Source organism: Crinia signifera, chromosome 6 (assembly GCF_055691185.1).
Source record: "Crinia signifera chromosome 6, ASM5569118v1, whole genome shotgun sequence".
Lineage (NCBI taxonomy): Eukaryota > Metazoa > Chordata > Amphibia > Anura > Myobatrachidae > Crinia > Crinia signifera.
In genome coordinates, this window is record NC_139222.1 from 1,055,577 (window position 1) to 1,082,636 (window position 27,060).

General features: G+C 53.0%; 1 protein-coding gene across 3 annotated transcripts; it reads right to left on the minus strand.

Moving 5' to 3' along the window:
- Positions 1-232: 232 nt before the first annotated feature.
- LOC146009836 (gastrula zinc finger protein XlCGF48.2-like) lies at positions 233-26,463 on the minus strand. 3 transcript variants are annotated; one of them, XM_083150366.1, is made up of 7 exons: positions 26,312-26,463; positions 25,384-25,529; positions 23,340-23,531; positions 21,899-21,977; positions 17,340-17,437; positions 17,091-17,196; positions 233-3,806 (listed from the first exon to the last, which is right to left on the minus strand). In XM_083150366.1, exons 2-7 carry the CDS (start codon positions 25,459-25,461, stop codon positions 2,881-2,883), a joined length of 1,479 nt encoding a protein of 492 aa, XP_083006492.1. In that variant the 5' UTR covers positions 25,462-25,529; positions 26,312-26,463; the 3' UTR covers positions 233-2,880. The 3 variants fall into 3 exon arrangements, with proteins under 3 accessions (XP_083006492.1, XP_083006490.1, XP_083006491.1); XM_083150364.1 differs by having other exon boundaries at positions 233-3,809; XM_083150365.1 differs by lacking the exon at positions 26,312-26,463 and adding an exon at positions 26,129-26,154 and having other exon boundaries at positions 233-3,809.
- Between the last annotated feature and the right edge of the window lie 597 nt (positions 26,464-27,060).

The window sequence follows — 27,060 nt, forward strand, 5'->3', positions numbered from 1 at the left end:
GTAGTGTCCTGTTATTATTATACAGGGAAGCAGCCTTTGGTGTCCTGGCTATGAGCTGTCACTGGGGCGTCTGATGTGTGACCAGGGCTGTGTGACATGGGGGCTAGAGGAGGACTCAGTGCTTCATATCTATGTTACATGTGTTGTCATTACAATACAGCACAATTCTTCCCAAACAGCTCATAGACTTATCACTGAAATCAAGACCTAGGACACGACACATTCTCTTTTAAATACAGTTTATTTGACATATTTGAGCACAATATATGTATGTCCCGGCCTAATTAGTTGTTTTTACCTGTGTAGGACGATCGTTGCTGCTGCTTCATGTGGTCGGGGAAGAACCAATTTTAAAAATGAATAAGTTTCCTAAAAAAAAGTTTTCTTAAACCAAACATTTGGAAACCATTTCTACATTCTAACAAATCTCGCTGCGTCGTTCCTCACCTAGCCTCCTTGTGTAATGAATTGGGGCACACCAGCTCCCCTGCATGATATTCACATCGCTATGTGTGGCGCACAAGCAGCTGCTGATGATTATAATGCAGCATGCCTATATTCTCCTGCATCCGCAAGCAACATGCTATGTAACAGCGCTGCAAATAAGGTGCAAGGGTGGCATTACCCAGCTGCCAAGCCTCGCTGGGGGGTTAGGGGGCAGCAAAGCATTTCCCAAAATGGAGATATGTCATCTCGACTTTGTTGCTGCTGTGCTTACTGCATACGTCTCTGAATCAGGCCCCTGGGTAGGTATTACACTGGATCTCAGCCACCCTAATAATTATCTCAGTGTCCTGTCCCATGATGCAGCTGTCCTTATTTACCATATACGGTGAGCGACCTAGGGGATGACTACACCATCGATGTATCGTCACAGACAGAAATCCTCAGTATGACCAGATGGGGGAATCGATGGGTCCTACAGTCCTGAGCACAGCCTAGCTTTGGCCTCCAAAACCCTGATACCTCAACAACTATTTCATTACAAGTTTGGAAGGAGGGAACCAAAACTTGTTGTTTAGCTGTAATGGGGCGGGATGTACTAAGCATCCCACCTAATCATGGTCATGTGTGGCGGGATGTACCGCACCGGTACATCCCGCAACACATGACATTGATACTAATTGCACATGTACTAACATATGTGAAAAGTATTGCAAAGGACAGTTCTTGCGAAAAGCTGCCGGCGCCGGGTTAGAGGGTGCCCGCTGTTCCCTCTCACGTCCTACGCCCGGGAGCTGACGGGACTCCCAGGCTCCTTCTCCTTTCTGCCCCAGGAAGGGGAAGTATGGCTGCTAGGGAGGTGGTCACGGGGTCTGAGCAGCACCGCAGGAGGCTGCCTGGACAGCAGGTGAGGGGGGCGGGGATTGCGAAGAGAAGCCCATAGGCTTATAAAGAGTACCGCTGGAAAAAGCTGACGTTATCATCTGTGGCAGAAATGAGGCGGTCCCGCGTTGATACATATAAAAATGTGTTCAAAACCCCAAAAAATGGTTTTTACTACATTTTCTGTTTGAAACATCCCTGGCATTAGCCTTTAGAATGGAATCTTTTATTACTGGTGCCTGTCCTTGTTATTCCCTCCTATGTCCCTATAGATTGTAAGCTTGCAGCAGGGCCCTCCTACCTTCAAGTCTGCCTGTCGTTACCCAGTTTGTTTTATCACTGTCTACTACTGTAAAGCGCAACGGAATCTGCTGCGCTATATAAGACACTGTAACAGAATCTGCTGCGCAATATAATACGCTGTAACGGAATCTGCTGCGCTATATAAGACACTGTAACGGAATCTGCTGCGCTATATAAGACACTGTAAATAAATGAAAAGACATTACCAAACTTAGGGCCTTATTCTGATCGGTGCGGCCGGATCCGAATATGCGGCCAGCACCGTGCGTGCGAAACCCCGCCTTCCATACGGATCGCCAACTCCGTCCGTACGCGGTAAGAAGCTGGCCGAACGGACCGCACGTGTATTTTTCATGGAATACGCCTCCTCCATCTAAGGGAACCTCCCCCTGCGACCATCGAATGCAGGACCGAGTGTTCCACCAGCTCCCGCAACCTCAGACCACACGGACATTTTTCCGTGCAAAAGCAGGGATCTGGGCGGGCAGCTGACATCCGGCGATGTCATATGTCCGCCCCCTACACGTGCGTCACGGCCGCATTACCATACGTACGCCCAGCGTTTCCATGGGAACGCCCATGAAACGCGGGGCGTATGCATATGGTAATGAGCCCAAATAGCCCTTCACGCCCCTCTCCACCCCCTGTTCGGAGTGTTCACATTTCATGCGGGATTTGGCCGTACGCCCCGCTCGCACATGCGCAGAGACGCCTCTGCACATGCGCAGACACAAAACATCGGCGGCCCGAACGCACGCGGATATATCCGCACCGATCAGAATAAGGGCCTTAGTGACTAGTGATGTCACAGAAGAGTACCAACCTTATAGTGATGTCACAGAAAGGACAAAAATATAAATGCAATTAATAACCACACAGTAAGGGGTCAGTACACAAAGCACAGAGTGTAAAATAAAAATCTATAAGTTCCATGGCATCGTACACTCCAAATGTCAATACTATGCAATAATCATTTATAATAAATAAATCCACCTGCATAAACAAGTGCAAATAATGAGCGTATGGTTTACAAAGATCATAGCGCAGTCACTTCCCGCGCTTCGGATGTGGAAATGGTTTACAAAGATCATAGCGCAGTCACTTCCCGCGCTTTGGATGTGGAAATGGTTTACAAAGATCATAGCGCGGTCACTTCCCGCGCTTTGGATGTGAAAATGGTTTACAAAGATCATAGCGCGGTCACTTCCCGCGCTTTGGATGTGGAAATGGTTTACAAAGATCATAGCGCAGTCACTTCCCGCGCTTTGGATGTGGAAATGGTTTGTCTCTGTTGTGCGTTCTCTGATGTTCTACAAGAGAGGATTTGTGTCTAAAGCTTCTCTCACACTGAGAACATGAAAATGGTGTCTCTCCGGTGTGAATTCTATTGTGCTTAACAAGATGCGATTTATCTGTAAAACATTTCCCACACTCCAAGCACGTGAACGGCTTCTCGCCTGTGTGAATCCTGTGATGTTTAACCAGACCCGATTTATTTGTAAAACATTTTCCACACTGAGCACACACAAACGGCTTCTCGCCTGTGTGTATTCTTTGATGGATGACAACAGAGGATTTATCCGTAAAACATTTCCCGCACTGGGAGCACTTAAAGGGTTTCTCGCCCGTGTGACTTCTCTGATGTGCGATATGAGAGGATTTGTGCATAAAACTTTTCCCGCACTGAGAACATGAAAACGGTTTCTCACCCGTGTGAAGTCTCTGGTGGTTGATGAGAGAGGATTTCTCGGTAAAACATTTCCCACACTGGGAACATGAAAATGGCTTGGCACCTGTGTGAATTTTCTCATGTCTATTGAGAGAGGATTTCTCTGAAAAGCATTTCCCACACTCAGAACATGGAAATGGTCTCTCGCCTCCCTTAGCGGTCTGAAGGGGAACAAGCTTCATGTTCCGAGCACCATCTATAGATAACCTAGACATTGGATCTGCAGGAAGAACCCTGCTATATATAGTTCCATTATCTGAGTTAGCCGCAGAACTTTCCTCATGATAGATTGGACCAGATAAGACATCTGCATTGTGAAGACCAGGATGTACCATGGAAGCAGTAGCATTTCCTCCTGGACCATCTTGTGTAATTAAATAATTTTCTATTTTACAATCTGGAGATACAATGAGACGTTCCACTGAGACGTTCCAGCTGCTGCGTCCATCTGCTGGGAATAACAGAGGAAATAAGAATATTAGTATCTTCCTACATCACAGTGAAAGGTTACTTACATGAGTAACAATAGTGGTCTTGGTGCTCGCTTACTGGTAAATCCACCTGCGGGACACTGCTGACCATGGGGGCGAAACGTCTAAAACCCCTATAAGAAATGTCTTATCTGCCTGGATCATATGGTTCGGGAACCATAGGCTTATTTCTAGACCGGCCCCATGGAACAGAAAGTCTCGGGACGAAAAAGAGAGGTCATCAAGGTCGATTCCCCAGACTCGATGACTCTCTGAGGACCCCACTTCATAGTCCTGGTCATGGTATGAAGAAACCATTGCTTCACTTAGGAACATGCTCACTAGGACAGGTGGTTCTGTAGCGGGAAACGGAGACCTGCACCGGCTGCCATATTTAGCACAAACCCTCTTTGGCCACGGGGATTCTTTCTCTTCCGATTTTCTTGAGAATAGGACTGTTGGGAAGATGTAAGGTAGCTGGATGCTCCAGAAGTGACAACAGATACCTGGATCCGCATCGAAACCTGGGTGTCTTGTTGACCTACTTCGGGCTGAGCCCACTGATCCACCAGGCTGCTGAATACTTCTTTGTGCAGGAACAGACTGATCATTTAATCTGATCCCAAAGCTCTAGTCTAGGGAAAAAGACCACGGATGCGTCTGATGCACAAATCTCTGGCCAAGACTAAGGAGCAAGCCTCTCACAGCCAGGGGAAGTCTTGGTTCTTCCCTGGAGATATATACAGACAACTGCTGTGCCACTGTCTGAATGTCACACTTGATCCTTGAAAAATCTGCTGACGGATGTATTATTATTATTATTATTATTATTATAATTGTATTTATAAGGCGCCACAAGTGTTTCGCAGCGCCGTACAAAGGAACAATACAGGGAGACAAAGCTTGGCATAACATTGAATAAATAACAAAAATACAGTACAAATAAAGAGCGCCACAGTTCAATACACATTACAGCTTGGATATAAGTAGTGAGGACTCAATCAACATACAACTAGAGGCTAGATGCCAATGATGGAGATGAGTATGCAGACGAAGATGGTCACTAAGTGTTGGAGTAAAGGAGAGCTGTGAGTGACATGTGAAGAGAAGAGGGCTTTGACAACAGGAGGGAAGAGGGCCCTGCTCGGAGGAGCTTACAATCTAGTAGGAAGGGGAGACAGACAGATTACATGACGTGCAAGCGAGGGAGTGGTGGTTAGATAGCAGGATGTAAACAGGCAAGGGGTCGGAGAACCATCTGGTTTATGCAGTGGAAGGATATGCTTTGATGAATAGGTGAGTTTTCAGTGCCCGTTTGAAGCTTTGCAAGGTCGGGGAGAGTCTAATGGAGCGAGGGAGTGCGTTCTACTGAAGGGGTGCAGCACGGGCAAAGTCCTGTACTCTAGCATGGGAAGCAGTGATCAGGGTGGAGGAGAGACGACAGTCATCAGCCGACCGTAGAGGGCGGGAGGGTGTATGAATGGAGATGAGGTTAGAGATATATGGAGCAATGGAATTAGAGATGGCCCTGTATGTGAGTGTGAGGTGTTTGAAGAGGATTCTGTAGGGGAATGGAAGCCAGTGCAGATTTTGTTGAAGGGGAGTGGCAGAATTAGAGCGGCGGGAGAGGAAGATAAGCCTGGCTGCAGCATTGAGGACAGATTGGAGAGGAGCTAGTTGGGATTGAGCGAGGCCAGTGAGAAGAACATTACAGTAGTCAAGCCGTGAGATGACCAATGAGTGGTGATCAGCTTAGTTGCACTCTGTGAGAGAAAGGCCCTGATGCGAGCAATGTTGCGTAACGAACAGGCAAGAATGGGCCAGGGCTTGGATGTGGGGTGCAAAGGAGAGGGAGGACTCGAGAGTGACACCCAGGCAGCGGAATTGGGGAACAGGGGAGATGATGGTGTTGTTAACAGTGATAGAGATATTAGTAGGGGGCATAGCTCTGGGTGGGGGAAAGATAATAAGTTCGGTTTTGTCCATATTCAGCTTCAGAAATCGCTCAGACATCCAGGAGGAGATGGCAGAGAGGCAGTTGGAAACCTGAGAGAGAACAGTGGGGGACAGATCAGGAGAGGAGAGGTAGATTTGGGTGTCATCTGCATAGAGATGATATTGGAAGCCAAAAGAGGTAATGAGTGCACCCAGAGAGGAGGTGTACAGGGGAAACATGTTGGATCGTTGTAAGCGTTGGATCGTATGTAAGCAGGGAAACATGTTGGATCGTTAATCTTGCCATTTTATTCACCACCGGCCAGCACACCAAGGTCAGGTTATGGTCTTTAATCATCCCGATGTTCCAGGGACATCACCACACTAACCATGGGGCTATACCATTCCCTGCATACCCCTTCCTGCTGGCCTAGTGACCTCATCAGTAATGGGTGGCACCTCACTTCCTGTCTGCACTGTTTGTGACGGCAAGAAACTAAGGAAGGCATGCTCGCCACCACCAGCGACCGAATGCCACGTCACCGCTACCCACCTACATAAACCACAGCCGCAGCTATGGACCTCCTGCATGCCCTGCTCTCCGGATCACCAGGAATAGGACCTCCAGCATGCCCTGCTCTCCGGATCACCAGGAATAGGACCTCCAGCATGCACCGCTCTCCGGGTCACCAGGAATAGGACCCCCTGCATATCTAGCTCCCCGGATCACCAGGAATAGGACCTCCTGCATATCTAGCTCTCCGGATCACCAGGAATAGGACCTCCTGCATGCCCTGCTCTCCGGGTCACCAGGAATAGGACCTCCTGCATGCCCTGCTCTCCGGATCACCAGGAATAGGACCTCCTGCATGCACCGCTCTCCGGGTCACCAGGAATAGGACCTCCTGCATGCCCTGCTCTCCGGGTCACCAGGAATAGGACCTCCTGCATGCCCTGCTCTCCGGGTCACCAGGAATAGGACCTCCTGCATGCCCTGCTCTCCGGGTCACCAGGAATAGGACCTCCTGCATGCCCTGCTCTCCGGGTCACCAGGAATAGGACCTCCTGCATGCACCGCTCTCCGGGTCATCAGGAATAGGACCTCCTGCATATCAAGCTCTCCGGGTCACCAGGAATAGGACCTCCTGCATGCCCTGCTCTCCGGGTCACCAGGAATAGGACCTCCTGCATGCCCTGCTCTCCGGATCACCAGGCATAGGACCTCCTGCATGCACCTCTCTCCGGGTCACCAGGAATAGGACCTCCTGCATATCTAGCTCTCCGGGTCACCAGGAATAGGACCTCCTGCATATCTAGCTCTCCGGGTCACCAGGAATAGGACCTCCTGCATATCTAGCTCTCCGGGTCACCAGGAATAGGACCTCCTGCATGCACTGCTCTCCGGATCACCAGGAATAGGACCTCCTGCATGCACCGCTCTTCGGATCACCAGGAATAGGACCTCCTGCATGCACCGCTCTCCGGGTCACCAGAAATAAGACCTCAAGCATGCACCTCTCTCCGGGTCACCAGGAATAGGACCTCCTGCATGCACGGCTCTCCGGGTCCCCAGGAATAGGACCTCCTGCATATCTAGCTCTCCGGGTCACCAGGAATAGGACCTCCTGCATATCTAGCTCCCCGGCTCACCAGGAATAGGACCTCCTGCATATCTAGCTCCCCGGGTCACCAGGAATAGGACCTCCTGCATATCTAGCTCTCCGGGTCACCAGGAATAGGACCTCCTGCATATCTAGTTTTCCGGGTCATCAGGAATAGGACCTACTGCATGCACCGCTCTCCGGGTCACCAGGAATAGGACCTCCTGCATATCTAGCTCCCCGGGTCACCAGGAATAGGACCTCCCTGCATATCTAGTTTTCCGGGTCACCAGGAATAGGACCTCCTGCATGCACGGCTCTCCGGGTCACCAGGAATAGGACCTCCTGCATATCTAGCTCTCCGGGTCACCAGGAATAGGACCTCCAGCATGCTCCGCTCTCCGGGTCCCCAGGAATAGGACCTCCTCCATATCTAGCTCCCCGGGTCACCAGGAATAGGACCTCCTGCATGCACCGCTCTCCGGGTCACCAGGAATAGGACCTCCTGCATATCTAGCTCCCCGGGTCACCAGGAATAGGACCTCCTGCATATCTAGCTCTCCGGGTCACCAGGAATAGGACCTACTGCATGCACCGCTCTCCGGGTCACCAGGAATAGGACCTCCTGCATATCTAGTTTTCCGGGTCATCAGGAATAGGACCTACTGCATGCACCGCTCTCCGGGTCACCTGGAATAGGACCTCCTGCATATCTAGCTCCCCGGGTCACCAGGAATAGGACCTCCTGCATATCTAGTTTTCCGGGTCACCAGGAATAGGACCTCCTGCATGCCCTGCTCTCCGGGTTACCAGGAATAGGACCTCCTGCATATCTAGCTCTCCGGGTCACCAGGAATAGGACCTCCTGCATATCTAGCTCTCCGGGTCACCAGGAATAGGACCTCCTGCATGCACAGCTCTCCGGGTCACCGGGAATAGGACCCCCTGCATATCTAGCTCTCCGGATCACCAGGAATAGGACCTACTGCATATCTAGCTCTCCGGGTCACCAGGAATAGGACCTCCTGCATGCACCGCTCTCCGGATCACCAGGAATAGGACCTCCTGCATGCACCGCTCTTCGGATCACCAGGAATAGGACCTCCTGCATGCACCGCTCTCCGGGTCACCAGAAATAAGACCTCAAGCATGCACCTCTCTCCGGGTCACCAGGAATAGGACCTCCTGCATGCACGGCTTTCCGGGTCAGCAGGAATAGGACCTCCTGCATATCTAGCTCTCCAGGTCACCAGGAATAGGACCTCCTGCATGCCCTGCTCTCCGGGTCACCAGGAATAGGACCTCCTGCATGCCCCGCTCTCCGGGTCACCAGGAATAGGACCTACTGCATGCACCGCTCTCTGGATCACCAGGAATAGGACCTCCTGCATGCACGGCTCTCCGGGTCACCAGGAATAGGACCTCCAGCATGCCCCGCTCTCCGGGTCACCAGGAATAGGACCTCCTGCATGCACTGCTCTCCGGGTCACCAGGAATAGGACCTCCTGCATGCACCGCTCCCCCGGGTCACCAGGAATAGGACCTCCAGCATGCACCGCTCTCCGGGTCACCAGGAATAGGACCTCCTGCATGCCCTGCTCTCCGGTTCACCAGGAATAGGACCTCATGCATGCCCTGCTCTCCGGATTACCAGGAATAGGACCTCCAGCATGCACCGCTCTCCGGGTCACCAGGAATAGGACCCCCTGCATATCTAGCTCCCCGGGTCACCAGGAATAGGACCTCCTGCATATCTAGCTCCCCGGGTCACCAGGAATAGGACCTCCTGCATATCTAGCTCCTCGGGTCACCAGGAATAGGACCTCCTGCATATCTAGCTCCCCGGGTCACCAGGAATAGGACCTCCTGCATGCCCTGCTCTCCGGATCACCAGGAATAGGACCTCCTGCATGCCCTGCTCTCCGGGTCACCAGGAATAGGACCTCCTGCATGCCCTGCTCTCCGGGTGACCAGGAATAGGACCTCCTGCATGCCCTGCTCTCCGGGTCACCAGGAATAGGACCTACTGCATGCACGGCTCCCCGGGTCACCAGGAATAGGACCTCCAGCACGCACGGCTCTCCGGGTCACCAGGAATAGGACCTCCTGCATATCTAGCTCCCCGGGTCACCAGGAATAGGACCTCCAGCATGCACCGCTCTCCGGGTCACCAGGAATAAGACCTCCTGCATAACTAGCTCTTCGGGTCACCAGGAATAGGACCTACTGCATGCACCGCTCTCCGGGTCACCAGGGATAGGACCTCCTGCATATCTAGTTTTCCGGGTCATCAGGAATAGGACCTACTGCATGCACCGCTCTCCGGGTCACCAGGAATAGGACCTCCTGCATATCTAGCTCCCCGGGTCACCAGGAATAGGACCTCCTGCATATCTAGTTTTCCGGGTCACCAGGAATAGGACCTCCTGCATGCACGGCTCTCCGGGTCACCAGGAATAGGACCTCCTGCATATCTAGCTCTCCGGGTCACCAGGAATAGGACCTCCAGCATGCACCGCTCTCCGGGTCACCAGGAATAGGACCTCCTCCATATCTAGCTCCCCGGGTCACCAGGAATAGGACCTCCTGCATGCACCGCTCTCCGGGTCACCAGGAATAGGACCTCCTGCATATCTAGCTCCCCGGGTCACCAGGAATAGGACCTCCTGCATATCTAGCTCTCCGGGTCACCAGGAATAGGACCTACTGCATGCACCGCTCTCCGGGTCACCAGGAATAGGACCTCCTGCATATCTAGTTTTCCGGGTCATCAGGAATAGGACCTACTGCATGCACCGCTCTCCGGGTTACCTGGAATAGGACCTCCTGCATATCTAGCTCCCCGGGTCACCAGGAATAGGACCTCCTGCATATCTAGCTCCCCGGGTCACCAGGAATAGGACCTCCTGCATATCTAGTTTTCCGGGTCACCAGGAATAGGACCTCCTGCATGCCCTGCTCTCCGGGTCACCAGGAATAGGACCTCCTGCATATCTAGCTCTCCGGGTCACCAGGAATAGGACCTCCTGCATATCTAGCTCTCCGGGTCACCAGGAATAGGACCTCCTGCATGCACAGCTCTCCGGGTCACCAGGAATAGGACCCCCTGCATATCTAGCTCTCCGGATCACCAGGAATAGGACCTACTGCATATCTAGCTCTCCGGGTCACCAGGAATAGGACCTCCTGCATGCACCGCTCTCCGGATCACCAGGAATAGGACCTCCTGCATGCACCGCTCTTCGGATCACCAGGAATAGGACCTCCTGCATGCACCGCTCTCCGGGTCACCAGAAATAAGACCTCAAGCATGCACCTCTCTCCGGGTCACCAGGAATAGGACCTCCTGCATGCACGGCTCTCCGGGTCCCCAGGAATAGGACCTCCTGCATATCTAGCTCTCCGGGTCACCAGGAATAGGACCTCCTGCATGCCCTGCTCTCCGGGTCACCAGGAATAGGACCTCCAGTATGCCCCGCTCTCCGGGTCACCAGGAATAGGACCTACTGCATATCTAGCTCTCCGGGGTCACCAGGAATAGAACCTCCTGCATATCTAGCTCCCCGGGTCACCAGGAATAGGACCTCCTGCATATCTAGCTCTCCGGGTCACCAGGAATAGGACCTCCTGCATGCACGGCTCTCTGGGTCACCAGGAATAGGACCTCCTGCATGCACCGCTCTCCGGGTCACCAGGAATAGGACCTCAAGCATGCCCCGCTTTCCGTGTCACCAGGAATAAGACCTCAAGCATGCACTGCTCTCCGGGTCACCAGGAATAGGACCTTCTGCATGCCCCGCTCTTTGGGTCAACAGAAATAGGACCTCCTGCATGCCCCTCTCTCCGGATCACCAGGAATAGGACCTCCTGCATGCACCGCTCCCCGGGTCACCAGGAATAGGACCTACTGCATATCTAGCTCTCCGGGTCACCAGGAACAAGACCTACTGCATATCTAGCTCTCCGGGTCACCAGGAATAGGACCTCCTGCATGCACCGCTCTCCGGATCACCAGGAATAGGACCTCCTGCATGCACCGCTCTCCGGATCACCAGGAATAGGACCTCCTGCATGCACCGCTCTCCGGGTCACCAGAAATAAGACCTCAAGCATGCACCTCTCTCCGGGTCACCAGGAATAGGACCTCCTGCATGCACGGCTCTCCGGGTCCCCAGGAATAGGACCTCCTGCATATCTAGCTCTCCGGGTCACCAGGAATAGGACCTCCTGCATGCCCTGCTCTCCGGGTCACCAGGAATAGGACCTCCAGTATGCCCCGCTCTCCGGGTCACCAGGAATAGGACCTACTGCATATCTAGCTCTCCGGGGTCACCAGGAATAGAATCTCCTGCATATCTAGCTCCCCGGGTCACCAGGAATAGGACCTCCTGCATATCTAGCTCTCCGGGTCACCAGGAATAGGACCTCCTGCATGCACGGCTCTCTGGGTCACCAGGAATAGGACCTCCTGCATGCACCGCTCTCCGGGTCACCAGGAATAGGACCTCAAGCATGCCCCGCTTTCCGGGTCACCAGGAATAAGACCTCAAGCATGCACTGCTCTCCGGGTCACCAGGAATAGGACCTTCTGCATGCCCCGCTCTTTGGGTCACCAGAAATAGGACCTCCTGCATGCCCCTCTCTCCGGATCACCAGGAATAGGACCTCCTGCATGCACCGCTCCCCGGGTCACCAGGAATAGGACCTACTGCATATCTAGCTCTCCGGGTCACCAGGAACAAGACCTACTGCATATCTAGCTCTCCGGGTCACCAGGAATAGGACCTCCTGCATGCACCGCTCTCCGGATCACCAGGAATAGGACCTCCTGCATGCACCGCTCTCCGGATCACCAGGAATAGGACCTCCTGCATGCACCGCTCTCCGGGTCACCAGAAATAAGACCTCAAGCATGCACCTCTCTCCGGGTCACCAGGAATAGGACCTCCTGCATGCACGGCTCTCCGGGTCACCAGGAATAGGACCTCCTGCATGCCCTGCTCTCCGGATCACCAGGAATAGGACCTCCTGCATATCTAGCTCTCCGGGTCACCAGGAATAGGACCTCCTGCATGCCCTGCTCTCCGGGTCACCAGGAATAGGACCTCCAGCATGCCCCGCTCTCCGGGTCACCAGGAATAGGACCTACTGCATGTCTAGCTCTCCGGGGTCACCAGGAATAGGACCTCCTGCATATCTAGCTCCCCGGGTCACTAGGAATAGGACCTCCTGCATGCTCGGCTCTCCGGGTCACCAGGAATAGGACCTCCTGCATGCACCGCTCTCCGGGTCACCAGGAATAGGACCTCCTGCATGCACCGCTCTCCGGGTCACCAGGAATAGGACCTCAAGCATGCACCGCTCTTCGGGTCACCAGGAATAGGACCTTCTGAATGCCCCGCTCTTTGGGTCACCAGAAATAGGACCTCCTGCATGCCCCTCTCTCCGGATCACCAGGAATAGGACCTCCTGCATGCACCGCTCCCTGGGTCACCAGAAAAAGGACCTACTGCATATCTAGCTCCCCGGGTCACCAGGAATAGGACCTCCTGCATATCTAGCTCCTCGGGTCACCAGGAATAGGACCTCCTGCATATCTAGCTCCCCGGGTCACCAGGAATAGGACCTCCTGCATGCCCTGCTCTCCGGATCACCAGGAATAGGACCTCCTGCATGCCCTGCTCTCCGGGTCACCAGGAATAGGACCTCCTGCATGCCCTGCTCTCCGGGTCACCAGGAATAGGACCTCCTGCATGCCCTGCTCTCCGGGTCACCAGGAATAGGACCTACTGCATGCACGGCTCCCCGGGTCACCAGGAATAGGACCTCCAGCACGCACGGCTCTCCGGGTCACCAGGAATAGGACCTCCTGCATATCTAGCTCCCCGGGTCACCAGGAATAGGACCTCCAGCATGCACCGCTCTCCGGGTCACCAGGAATAAGACCTCCTGCATATCTAGCTCTTCGGGTCACCAGGAATAGGACCTACTGCATGCACCGCTCTCCGGGTCACCAGGGATAGGACCTCCTGCATATCTAGTTTTCCGGGTCATCAGGAATAGGACCTACTGCATGCACCGCTCTCCGGGTCACCAGGAATAGGACCTCCTGCATATCTAGCCCCCCGGGTCACCAGGAATAGGACCTCCTGCATATCTAGTTTTCCGGATCACCAGGAATAGGACCTCCTGCATGCACCGCTCTCCGGGTCACCAGAAATAAGACCTCAAGCATGCACCTCTCTCCGGGTCACCAGGAATAGGACCTCCTGCATGCACGGCTCTCCGGGTCCCCAGGAATAGGACCTCCTGCATATCTAGCTCTCCGGGTCACCAGGAATAGGACCTCCTGCATGCCCTGCTCTCCGGGTCACCAGGAATAGGACCTCCAGTATGCCCCGCTCTCCGGGTCACCAGGAATAGGACCTACTGCATATCTAGCTCTCCGGGGTCACCAGGAATAGAACCTCCTGCATATCTAGCTCCCCGGGTCACCAGGAATAGGACCTCCTGCATATCTAGCTCTCCGGGTCACCAGGAATAGGACCTCCTGCATGCACGGCTCTCTGGGTCACCAGGAATAGGACCTCCTGCATGCACCGCTCTCCGGGTCACCAGGAATAGGACCTCAAGCATGCCCCACTTTCCGGGTCACCAGGAATAAGACCTCAAGCATGCACTGCTCTCCGGGTCACCAGGAATAGGACCTTCTGCATGCCCCGCTCTTTGGGTCACCAGAAATAGGACCTCCTGCATGCCCCTCTCTCCGGATCACCAGGAATAGGACCTCCTGCATGCACCGCTCCCCGGGTCACCAGGAATAGGACCTACTGCATATCTAGCTCTCCGGGTCACCAGGAACAAGACCTACTGCATATCTAGCTCTACGGGTCACCAGGAATAGGACCTCCTGCATGCACCGCTCTCCGGATCACCAGGAATAGGACCTCCTGCATGCACCGCTCTCCGGATCACCAGGAATAGGACCTCCTGCATGCACCGCTCTCCGGGTCACCAGAAATAAGACCTCAAGCATGCACCTCTCTCCGGGTCACCAGGAATAGGACCTCCTGCATGCACGGCTCTCCGGGTCACCAGGAATAGGACCTCCTGCATGCCCTGCTCTCCGGATCACCAGGAATAGGACCTCCTGCATATCTAGCTCTCCGGGTCACCAGGAATAGGACCTCCTGCATGCCCTGCTCTCCGGGTCACCAGGAATAAGACCTCCAGCATGCCCCGCTCTCCGGGTCACCAGGAATAGGACCTACTGCATGTCTAGCTCTCCGGGGTCACCAGGAATAGGACCTCCTGCATATCTAGCTCCCCGAGTCACTAGGAATAGGACCTCCTGCATATCTAGCTCTCCGGGTCACCAGGAATAGGACCTCCTGCATGCTCGGCTCTCCGGGTCACCAGGAATAGGACCTCCTGCATGCACCGCTCTCCGGGTCACCAGGAATAGGACCTCAAGCATGCACCGCTCTTCGGGTCACCAGGAATAGGACCTTCTGAATGCCCCGCTCTTTGGGTCACCAGAAATAGGACCTCCTGCATGCCCCTCTCTCCGGATCACCAGGAATAGGACCTCCTGCATGCACCGCTCCCTGGGTCACCAGAAAAAGGACCTACTGCATATCTAGCTCCCCGGGTCACCAGGAATAGGACCTCCTGCATATCTAGCTCCTCGGGTCACCAGGAATAGGACCTCCTGCATATCTAGCTCCCCGGGTCACCAGGAATAGGACCTCCTGCATGCCCTGCTCTCCGGATCACCAGGAATAGGACCTCCTGCATGCCCTGCTCTCCGGGTCACCAGGAATAGGACCTCCTGCATGCCCTGCTCTCCGGGTCACCAGGAATAGGACCTCCTGCATGCCCTGCTCTCCGGGTCACCAGGAATAGGACCTACTGCATGCACGGCTCCCCGGGTCACCAGGAATAGGACCTCCAGCACGCACGGCTCTCCGGGTCACCAGGAATAGGACCTCCTGCATATCTAGCTCCCCGGGTCACCAGGAATAGGACCTCCAGCATGCACCGCTCTCCGGGTCACCAGGAATAAGACCTCCTGCATATCTAGCTCTTCGGGTCACCAGGAATAGGACCTACTGCATGCACCGCTCTCCGGGTCACCAGGGATAGGACCTCCTGCATATCTAGTTTTCCGGGTCATCAGGAATAGGACCTACTGCATGCACCGCTCTCCGGGTCACCAGGAATAGGACCTCCTGCATATCTAGCTCCCCGGGTCACCAGGAATAGGACCTCCTGCATATCTAGTTTTCCGGGTCACCAGGAATAGGACCTCCTGCATGCACGGCTCTCCGGGTCACCAGGAATAGGACCTCCTGCATATCTAGCTCTCCGGGTCACCAGGAATAGGACCTCCAGCATGCACCGCTCTCCGGGTCACCAGGAATAGGACCTCCTCCATATCTAGCTCCCCGGGTCACCAGGAATAGGACCTCCTGCATGCACCGCTCTCCGGGTCACCAGGAATAGGACCTCCTGCATATCTAGCTCCCCGGGTCACCAGGAATAGGACCTCCTGCATATCTAGCTCTCCGGGTCACCAGGAATAGGACCTACTGCATGCACCGCTCTCCGGGTCACCAGGAATAGGACCTCCTGCATATCTAGTTTTCCGGGTCATCAGGAATAGGACCTACTGCATGCACCGCTCTCCGGGTCACCTGGAATAGGACCCCCTGCATATCTAGCTCCCCGGGTCACCAGGAATAGGACCTCCTGCATATCTAGCTCCCCGGGTCACCAGGAATAGGACCTCCTGCATGCACCGCTCCCCGGGTCACCAGGAATAGGACCTCCTGCATATCTAGCTCCCCGGGTCACCAGGAATAGGACCTCCTGCATGCCCCGGTCCCTGGGTCACCAGGAATAGGACCTCCTGCATATCTAGCTCTCTGGGTCACCAGGAATAGGACCTCCTGCATATCTAGCTCTCCAGGTCACCAGGAATAGGACCCCCTGCATATCTAGCTCTCCGGGTCACCAGGAATAGGACCCCCTGCATATCTAGCTCCCCGTGTCACCAGGAATAGGACCTTCTGCATATCTAGCTCCCCGGGTCACCAGGAATAGGACCTACTGCATATCTAGCTCTCCGGGTCACCAGGAATAGGACCTACTGCATATCTAGCTCCCCAGGTCACCAGGAATAGGACCTACTGCATATCTAGCTCTCCGGGTCACCAGGAATAGGACCTTCTGCATATCTAGCTCCCCGGGTCACCAGGAATAGGACCTACTGCATATCTAGCTCCCCGGGTCACCAGGAATAGGACCTACTGCATGCATCGCTCCCCGGGTCACCAGGAATAGGACCTACTGCATATCTAGCTCCCCGGGTCACCAGGAATAGGACCTACTGCATATCTAGCTCCCCGGGTCACCAGGAATAGGACCTCCTGCATATCTAGCTCCCCTGGTCACAAGGAATAGGACCTCCTGCATATCTAGCTCCCCGGGTCACCAGGAATTACTGAGAGAGGTTTTGGAGCATGAGAACTTTACACCTGAGAATTTTAACTAGTTAAATGCCGGTCCCTGTATTCTCAGGAACATCCCCCATAGTCAGCAATGTACCCCAGTTAGATGAGAGAGAAAACAATGTTTTAAGGTATTTGTGGTTCTGACTTTATCACGAATCCACCTTTACAAACCATATGTGACTCTCTTCTGTAGTAAGTGGGTATTACTCACCTGTGCTGATATCTGTAGGGATCTCCTCCTCCTTACACTGCTGGTCACCCCTCACATACGTCTCTTCTTCAGTATATTCTACCTTTATAGTAGTTGGGTAATAATCCTAAAAAACACACAAAACAATATAACAACAGTTAAATCATTTCTTATTTAAATCAACTGAGACTAAACAGACACCCAGCTTCTTTACAGATTATATAGTGACAGTCACTGTGGTATATTGGGGAGAATCTAAATCCCACCTACCTGATCCTTCTGTGGGGTCCTGTGATTCTCCTCTGTACAATCCTGGGAATACAGAGGACGGGGACATCTCTCTGGGGTATCTCTGTTACTGGGACCATCTGTAGGAGACACACAGTGACTGAGGACATTGTATATATGTGATTATCCTGGGAATACAGAGGACGGGGACATCTCTCTGGGGTATTCCTGTTACTGGGCCCATCTGTAGGAGACACACAGTGACTGAGGACATGGTATATATATGTGATTATCCTGGGAATACAGAGGATGGGGACATCTCTCTGGGGTATTCCTGTTACTGGCCCCATCTGTAGGAGACACGCAGTGACTGAGTACATTGTATATATGTCATTATCCTGGGAATACAGAGGACGGGGACATCTCTCTGGGGTATTCCTGTTACTGGTCCCATCTGTAGGAGACACACAGTGACTGAGGACATTGTATATATGTGATTATCCTGGGAATACAGAGGACGGGGACATCTCTCTGGTGTATTCCTGTTACTGGCCCCATCTGTAGGAGACACGCAGTGACTGAGTACATGGTATATATGTGATTATCCTGGGAATACAGAGGACGCGGACATGTCTCTGGGGTATTCCTGTTACTGGCCCCATCTGTAGGAGACACGCAGTGACTGAGGACATTGTATATATGTGATTATCCTGGGAATACAGAGGACGGGGACATCTCTCTGGGGTATTCCTGTTACTGGGCCCATCTGTAGGAGACACACAGTGACTGAGGACATTGTATATATGTGATTATCCTGGGAATACAGAGGACGGGGACATCTCTCTGGGGTATTCCTGTTACTGAGCCCATCTGTAGGAGACACGCAGTGACTGAGGACATTGTACAGATGGGTCTTGTCCCATCTTGGCAGGGGATGGCGCTGGCGTCGCCAGCCGCCATCCCCCGCCAGCGCCATGGCGATGGTGAGAAGGGGACGCGCGCGCACGAGAGGCGCGCGCGTCCCCTTCCGACGGCGCTTCCATCCGTTCCCCCGGGTCCCCGCCGGCTTGCCGACGGTAACCCGGGGTCCCCGCCGCCTGCCCGCATCCCCCCCTAACCCTGTCCGTCTCCCTGAGGCGGAGACGGACAGGGTTTCCGTCGCGCTGGCGACGGAGACTGAGACGCGCGTGCGCGTGAGACGCACGCGCGTCTCAGTGCATTCGCTGGCGTGGCTGCTGGCGGGTCGCCAGCGCAGACGCCATGGCGACCTGCCAGCAAGGATGGGACCTGACCCATCTGTATATATGTGATTATCCTGGGAATACAGAGGACGGGGACATCTCTCTGGGGTACTCCTGTTACTGGCCCCATCTGTAGGAGACACGCAGTGACTGAGGACATGGTATATATGTGATTATCCTGGGAATACAGAGGACGGGGACATCTCTCTGGGGTATCTCTGTTACTGGGCCCATCTGTAGGAGACACATAGTGACTGAGTACATGGTATATATGTGATTATCCTGGGAATACAGAGGACGGGGACATCTCTCTGGGGTATTCCTGTTACTGGGCCCATCTGTAGGAGACACGCAGTGACTGAGGACATGGTATATATGTGATTATCCTGGGAATACAGAGGACGGGGACATCTCTCTGGGGTATTCCTGTTACTGGCCCATCTGTAGGAGACACGCAGTGACTGAGGATATTGTATATATGTGATTATCCTGGGAATACAGAGGACGGGGACATCTCTCTGGGGTATTCCTGTTACTGGGCCCATCTGTAGGAGACACGCAGTGACTGAGGACATGGTATATATGTGATTATCCTGGGAATACAGAGGACGGGGACATCTCTCTGGGGTATTCCTGTTACTGGGCCCATCTGTAGGAGACACGCAGTGACTGAGGACATGGTATATATGTGATTATCCTGGGAATACAGAGGACGGGGACATCTCTCTGGGGTATTCCTGTTACTGGGCCCATCTGTAGGAGACACACAGTGACTGAGTACATGGTATATATGTGATTATCCTGGGAATACAGAGGACGGGGACATCTCTCTGGGGTATTCCTGTTACTGGGCCCATCTGTAGGAGACACGCAGTGACTGAGGACACGGTATATATGTGATTATCCTGGGAATACAGAGGACGGGGACATCTCTCTGGGGTATTCCTGTTACTGGGCCAATCTGTAGGAGACACGCAGTGACTGAGGACACGGTATATATGTGATTATCCTGGGAATACAGAGGACGGGGACATCTCTCTGGGGTATTCCTGTTACTGGCCCATCTGTAGGAGACACGCAGTGACTGAGGACACGGTATATATGTGATTATCCTGAGAATACAGAGGACGGGGACATCTCTCTGGGGTATTCCTGTTACTGGGCCCATCTGTAGGAGACACACAGTGACTGAGGACATGGTATATATGTGATTATCCTGGGAATACAGAGGACGGGGACATCTCTCTGGGGTATCTCTGTTACTGGGCCCATCTGTAGGAGACATACAGTGACTGAGGACACGGTATATATGTGATTATCCTGGGAATACAGAGGACGGGGACATCTCTCTGGGGTATTCCTGTTACTGGGCCCATCTGTAGGAGACATACAGTGACGGAGGACACGGTATATATGTGATTATCCTGGGAATACAGAGGACGGTGACATCTCTCTGGGGTATTCCTGTTACTGGCCCATCTGTAGGAGACACGCAGTGACTGAGGACATTGTATATATGGGATTATCCTGGGAATACAGAGGACGGGGACATCTCTCTGGGGTATTCCTGTTACTGGGCCCATCTGTAGGAGACACACAGTGACTGAGTACATGGTATATATGTGATTATCCTGGGAATACAGAGGACGGGGACATCTCTCTGGGGTATTCCTGTTACTGGGCCCATCTGTAGGAGACACACAGTGACTGAGGACATTGTATATATGTGATTATCCTGGGAATACAGAGGACGGGGACATCTCTCTGGGGTATCTCTGTTACTGGGCCCATCTGTAGGAGACACACAGTGACTGAGGACATGGTATATATGTGATTATCCTGGGAATACAGAGGACGGGGACATCTCTCTGGGGTATTCCTGTTACTGGGCCCATCTGTAGGAGACACACAGTGACTGAGGACATGGTATATATGTGATTATCCTGGGAATACAGAGGACGGGGACATCTCTCTGGGGTATTCCTGTTACTGGGCCCATCTGTAGGAGACACGCACTGACTGAGGACATTGTATATATGTGATTATCCTGGGAATACAGAGGACGGGGACATCTCTCTGGGGTATTCCTGTTACTGGTCCCATCTGTAGGAGACACGCAGTGACTGAGGACATGGTATATATGTGATTATCCTGGGAATACAGAGGACGGGGACATCTCTCTGGGGTATTCCTGTTACTGGCCCCATCTGTAGGAGACACACAGTGACTGAGGACATTGTATATATGTGATTATCCTGGGAATACAGAGGACGGGGACATCTCTCTGGGGTATCTCTGTTACTGGGCCCATCTGTAGGAGACACACAGTGACTGAGGACATGGTATATATGTGATTATCCTGGGAATACAGAGGACGGGGACATCTCTCTGGGGTATTCCTGTTACTGAGCCCATCTGTAGGAGACACGCAGTGACTGAGGACATGGTATATATGTGATTATACTGGGAATACAGAGGACGGGGACATCTCTCTGGGGTATTCCTGTTACTGGGCACATCTGTAGGAGACACACAGTGACTGAGGACATTGTATATATGTGATTATCCTGGGAATACAGAGGACGGGGACATCTCTCTGGGGTATCTCTGTTACTGGGCCCATCTGTAGGAGACACACAGTGACTGAGTACATGGTATATATGTGATTATCCTGGGAATACAGAGGACGGGGACATCTCTCTGGGGTATCTCTGTTACTGGGCCCATCTGTAGGAGACACACAGTGACTGAGGACATGGTATATATGTGATTATCCTGGGAATGCAGAGGACGGGGACATCTCTCTGGGGTATCTCTGTTACTGGGCCCATCTGTAGGAGACACGCAGTGACTGAGGACATGGTATATATGTGATTATCCTGGGAATACAGAGGACGGGGACATCTCTCTGGGGTATTCCTGTTACTGGGCCCATCTGTAGGAGACACGCAGTGACTGAGGACATTGTATATATGTGATTATCCTGGGAATACAGAGGACGGGGACATCTCTCTGGGGTATTCCTGTTACTGGCCCCATCTGTAGGAGATACACAGTGACTGAGTACATTGTATATATGTGATTATCCTGGGAATACAGAGGACGGGGACATCTCTCTGGGGTATTCCTGTTACTGGCCCATCTGTAGGAGACACACAGTGACTGAGGACACGGTATATATGTGATTATCCTGAGAATACAGAGGACGGGGACATCTCTCTGGGGTATTCCTGTTACTGGCCCATCTGTAGGAGACACGCAGTGACTGAGGACATTGTATATATGTGATTATCAGATGCTGGGTGTATATAGGGGACCCCCATACCTGCTCTCCCCTGTACAATAAATGTCCCCTCTTACCCAGTGATGTGAGGGGCCGGTGATTCTCCATCATCACATCCTTGTACAGACCCCTGTGTTCCTCTATATACTCCCCCTCCTGCATGGAGAGATAGACAGTGACACCTTATAGGAACCTGACACACAATGATACAGTCATCACCCAGACACATACCCCGGTGTTACTGTATAACGTCCCATTCCCAGCAGTCACCTCTCCGGACACATCCCCCGGTGTTACTGTATAACGTCCCATTCCCAGCAGTCACCTCTCCGGTCACATTCCCCGGTGTTACTGTATAACGTCCCATTCCCAGCAGTCACCTCTCCGGTCACATCCCCCGGTGTTACTGTATAACGACCCATTCCCAGCAGTCATCTCTCCTGTCACATCCCCCGGTGTTACTGTATAACGTCCCATTCCCAGCAGTCACCTCTCCGGTCACATTCCCCGATGTTACTGTATAATGTCCCATTCCCAGCAGTCACCTGTCCGGTGTTACTGTATAACGTCCCATTCCCAGCAGTCACCTCTCTGGTCACATCCCCCGGTGTTACTGTATAAAGTCCCATTCCCAGCAGTAACCTCTCTGGTCACATCCCCCGGTGTTACTGTATAACGTCCCATTCCCAGCAGCCACCTCTCCGGTCACATCCCCCGGTGTTACTGTATAACGTCCCATTCCCAGCAGTCACCTCTCCGGTCACATTCCCCGCTGTTACTGTATAACGTCCCATTTCCAGCAGTCACCTCTCCTGTCACATCCCCCCGGTGTTACTGTATAACGTCCCATTCCCAGCAGTCACCTCTCCGGTCACATCCCCAGGTGTTACTGTATAACGTCCCATTCCCAGCAGTCACCTCTCCTGTCACATCCCCCGGTGTTACTGTATAACGTCCCATTCCCAGCAGTCACCTCTCTGGTCACATCCCCCCGGTTTTACTGTATAACATCCCATTCCCAGCAGTCACCTCTCCGGTCACATCCCCCGGTGTTACTGTATAACGTCCCATTCCCAACAGCCACCTCTCCAGTCACATCCCCCGGTGTTACTGTATAACGTCCCATTCCCAGCAGCCACCTCTCCAGTCATCCCCCGCTGTTACTGTATAACATCCCATTCCCAGCAGTCACCTCTCCGGTCACATCCCCCGGTGTTACTGTATAACGCCCCATTCCTAGCAGTCACCTCTCCGGTCACATCCCCCGGTGTTACTGTATAACGTGCCATTCCCAGCAGTCACCTCTGGTCACATCCCCCGGTGTTACTGTATAACGTCCCATTCCCAGCAGTCACCTCTCCGGTCACATCCCCTGGTGTTACTGTATAACGTGCCATTCCCAGCAGTCACCTCTGGTCACATCCCCCGGTGTTACTGTATAACGTCCCATTCCCAGCAGTCACCTCTCCGGTCACATCCCCCGGTGTTACTGTATAACGTCCCATTCCCAGCAGTCACCTCTCCGGTCAGCAGCTGAATGATCTTGTTGGTGAGTTCCAGGATCTTCTGGTCATTGTGCCTCTCATGTATCAGTGAGTGAGGTGGAGGCACCGTGATGGGGCTCTGGGTCCTGCTCAGTCCTCCTGACACACGGTGATGGCTGCTGGGTGTCTCACACGCACCGGATGTCTTCTTCACTACTGTGTAATCCTGCGTATTGGGGAAGACATCAAATATCATTATATACAATACCAGATTCCCCTCACCTCCCTATACCTGTATTATTACTATAGATATAAGTGATGTCACTGTCACCTCCCCGGTCACATCCCTGTATTATTACTATAGATATAAGTGATGTCACTGTCACCTCCCCGGTCACGTCCCTGTATTATTACTATAGATATAAGTGATGTCACTGTCACCTCCCCGGTCACGGCCCTGTATTATTACTATAGATTTAAGTGATGTCACCTCCCCGGATTATTACTATAGATATAAGTGATGTCACTGTCACCTCCCCGGTCACGGTCCTGTATTATTACTATAGATATAAGTGATGTCACTGTCACCTCCCCGGTCACGTTCCTGTATTATTACTATAGATAGTGTTCCCGCTAGGCTGTTTTAGCGGGGCACTGCGCCCTGCCCGATTTTTAATGGGCAAAATGCGCCCTGCCCCTCTAGCAGCGCCCCGCTAAATCAGCCTGCAGTCTGTCCCGCCGGAGTGCCCGGGCCGTCGCATCGCTGAAGGGGGCTTGCCCGGCCATGGCTACGTCCCGGCAGCTCGGCCCGGGCACGCCCCCCCGTAGTGACGTCGGCGGCCCGGGCACGCCCCCCCCCGTAGTGACGTTGGCAGCCCGGGCACGCCCCCCGTAGTGACGTCGGCGGCCCGGGCACGCCCCCTGTACTGACGTTGGCGTGCCCGGTCCGCCCCTCCAGCGCCCTGCCTCATTTCGTTCCTAGAAGGAACACTATATAGATATAAGCGATGTCACTGTCACCTCCCCGGTCACATCCCTGTATTATTACTATAGATATAAGCGATGTCACTGTCACCTCCCCGGTCACGTCCCTGTATTATTACTATAGATATAAGTGATGTCACTGTCACCTCCCCGGTCACATCCCTGTATTATTACTATAGATATAAGTGATGTCACTGTCACCTCCCCGGTCACGTCCATGTATTATTACTATAGATACAAGTGATGTCACTGTCACCTCCCTGGTCACCTCCCTGTATTATTACTATAGATATAAGTGATGTCACCTCCCTGGTCACGTCCCTGTATTATTACTATAGATATAAGTGATGTCACTGTCACCTCCCCGGTCACGTCCCTGTATTATTACTATAGATATAAGTGATGTCACGTCCCTGTATTATTACTATAGATATAAGTGATGTCACTGTCACCTCCCCGGTCACGTCCCTGTATTATTACTATAGATATAAGTGATGTCACCGTCACCTCCCCGGTCACATCCCTGTATTATTACTATAGATATAAGTGATGTCACCTTCCCGGTCACGTCCCTGTATTATTACTATAGATATAAGTGATGTCACCGTCACCTCCCCGGTCACATCCCTGTATTATTACTATAGATATAAGTGATGTCACCTCCCCGGTCACATCCCTGTATTATTACTATAGATATAAGTGATGTCACCTCCCTGGTCACGTCCCTGTATTATTACTATAGATATAAGTGATGTCACTGTCACCTCCCCGGTCACATCCCTGTATTATTACTATAGATATAAGTGATGTCACTGTCACCTCCCCGGTCACCTCCCTGTATTATTACTATAGATATAAGTGATGTCACTGTCACCTCCCTGGTCACGTCCCTGTATTATTACTATAGATATAAGTGATGTCACTGTCACCTCCCCGGTCACATCCCTGTATTATTACTATAGATATAAGTGATGTCACTGTCACCTCCCCGGTCACGTCCCTGGATTATTACTATAGATATAAGTGATGTCACTGTCACCGCCCCGGTCACGTCCCTGAATTATTACTATAGATATAAGTGATGTCACTGTCACCTCCCCGGTCAGCAGGTAGATGATCTCCAGGGTGAGACTTAGTATCCTCTCAGACATGTGACTCCCGTCGGTCTCCATCCTCAGGGAATCAGGGATAATACAGTATTCCCAGTATAAAAGGCTCTCGGCCCTCACTGCACTGTAGTCTGGGAATAAACAGAATTATTATTATCTACATTACAAGATCACCTCCCTGTACAAGTCACACCCCCCCCCCTCACCCAGTACATCACCCACCCCCCCTCCCAGTACCAGTCACACCCCTTCCCAGTACCAGTCACACCCCCTCTCCCAGCATCAGTCACACACCCCTCTCCCAGTACCAGGCCCCTCCCTCACCCAGTAAGAGGTCCCTCCCTCTCCCCCTCACCCAGTACCAGTCACACCCCTTCCCAGTACCAGTCACACCCCCTCTCCCAGCATCAGTCACACACCCCTCTCCCAGTACCAGGCCCCTCCCTCACCCAGTAAGAGGTCCCTACCTCTCCCCCTCACCCAGTACCAGTCACACCCCTTCCCAGTACCAGTCACACCCCCTCTCCCAGCATCAGTCACACACCCCTCTCCCAGTACCAGGCCCCTCCCTCACCCAGTAAGAGGTCCCTACCTCTCCCCCTCACCCAGTACCAGTCACACCCCTTCCCAGTACCAGTCACACCCCCTCTCCCAGCATCAGTCACACACCCCTCTCCCAGTACCAGGCCCCTCCCTCACCCAGTAAGAGGTCCCTACCTCTCCCCCTCACCTAGTACCAGTTACACTCCCTCTCTCAGTACCAGTAACACTCCCCCCCTCTCCCAGTCACCCCCCCTCTCCCAGTGACCCCGCCAGTACCAGGCCCCTCCCTCACCCAGTACGAGGCCCCTCCCTCTCCCATTACCAGGCCCCGCCCTCCCCCAGCACCAGGCAGATGAAGGACAGAACTTACCGGAGCAGAGGAGCCCGGTCACTGGCAGCAATCTCCAGGGGGAGGAGCGTAAGAGAGGTCAGAGGGCGCGCAGCTGGGAACGAGGCTTAGCATACAGGAAGTGACGGTCACGTGAGGGAGAAATCATAGCGAGTCATCCAGGATACCGGAAGTTCTGGTCACGTGGTGCAGTAACCATAGAGAGGAGTCTGGATTCCCAGGAGGGTACGGAAGGATCTGCATCACGTGATTAAGATTCCCTCTATGATTTGTCCGTCCCTCACGTGACCTGGACTTCCTGTATGCCAAGCCTCGTTCCCCACCCGTGCCTGCACACAGAAATTGCCACCACCACCAGTGTGTAATACAGAAGGAACATGTGAGGAGGTGACGTGACCTGTGTGAGCACCATACAAAGCACCATGGTGCCGGACGTGACCGCCTCGACATATCCCTGATAATATAACGTCGTTACCAGGAATCTTTATATCTTATCCAGAGAAAAGGATCTCTGTGCTGCTAAGTGCAAGCTCCCGCTGCCACGGAGAGGCTGATACTCATCTGTGTTATTGGGTTGTATTGTTTATTATTCTGTTTACAAGATATTGTAGTGTCACTGGTGCGTAGTTGTCTACCTGACCCTCTCCATGCCGGAGAAAATGCTCTGTTCCTGGGCTTCCCTGGTCATGTATGAATAACTATATCTACAAGATATTGTAGTGTCACTGTGTGTGTATAAATACTCCTGCCTGACCTCCCGCACCTCCCGC

Coding starts and splice junctions, on each gene's coding strand:
- LOC146009836 (XM_083150364.1), bottom strand. CDS start 25,461: ATGGAGACCGACGGGAGTCACATGTCTGAGAGGATACTAAGTCTCACC. Junction 17,438..21,898: donor CCGGCCCCTCACATCACTGG/GTAAGAGGGGAC, acceptor TGTCTCCTACAG/ATGGTCCCAGTAACAGAGAT. Junction 3,810..17,090: donor CCCTACAGATATCAGCACAG/GTGAGTAATACC, acceptor TGTTATTCCCAG/CAGATGGACGCAGCAGCTGG.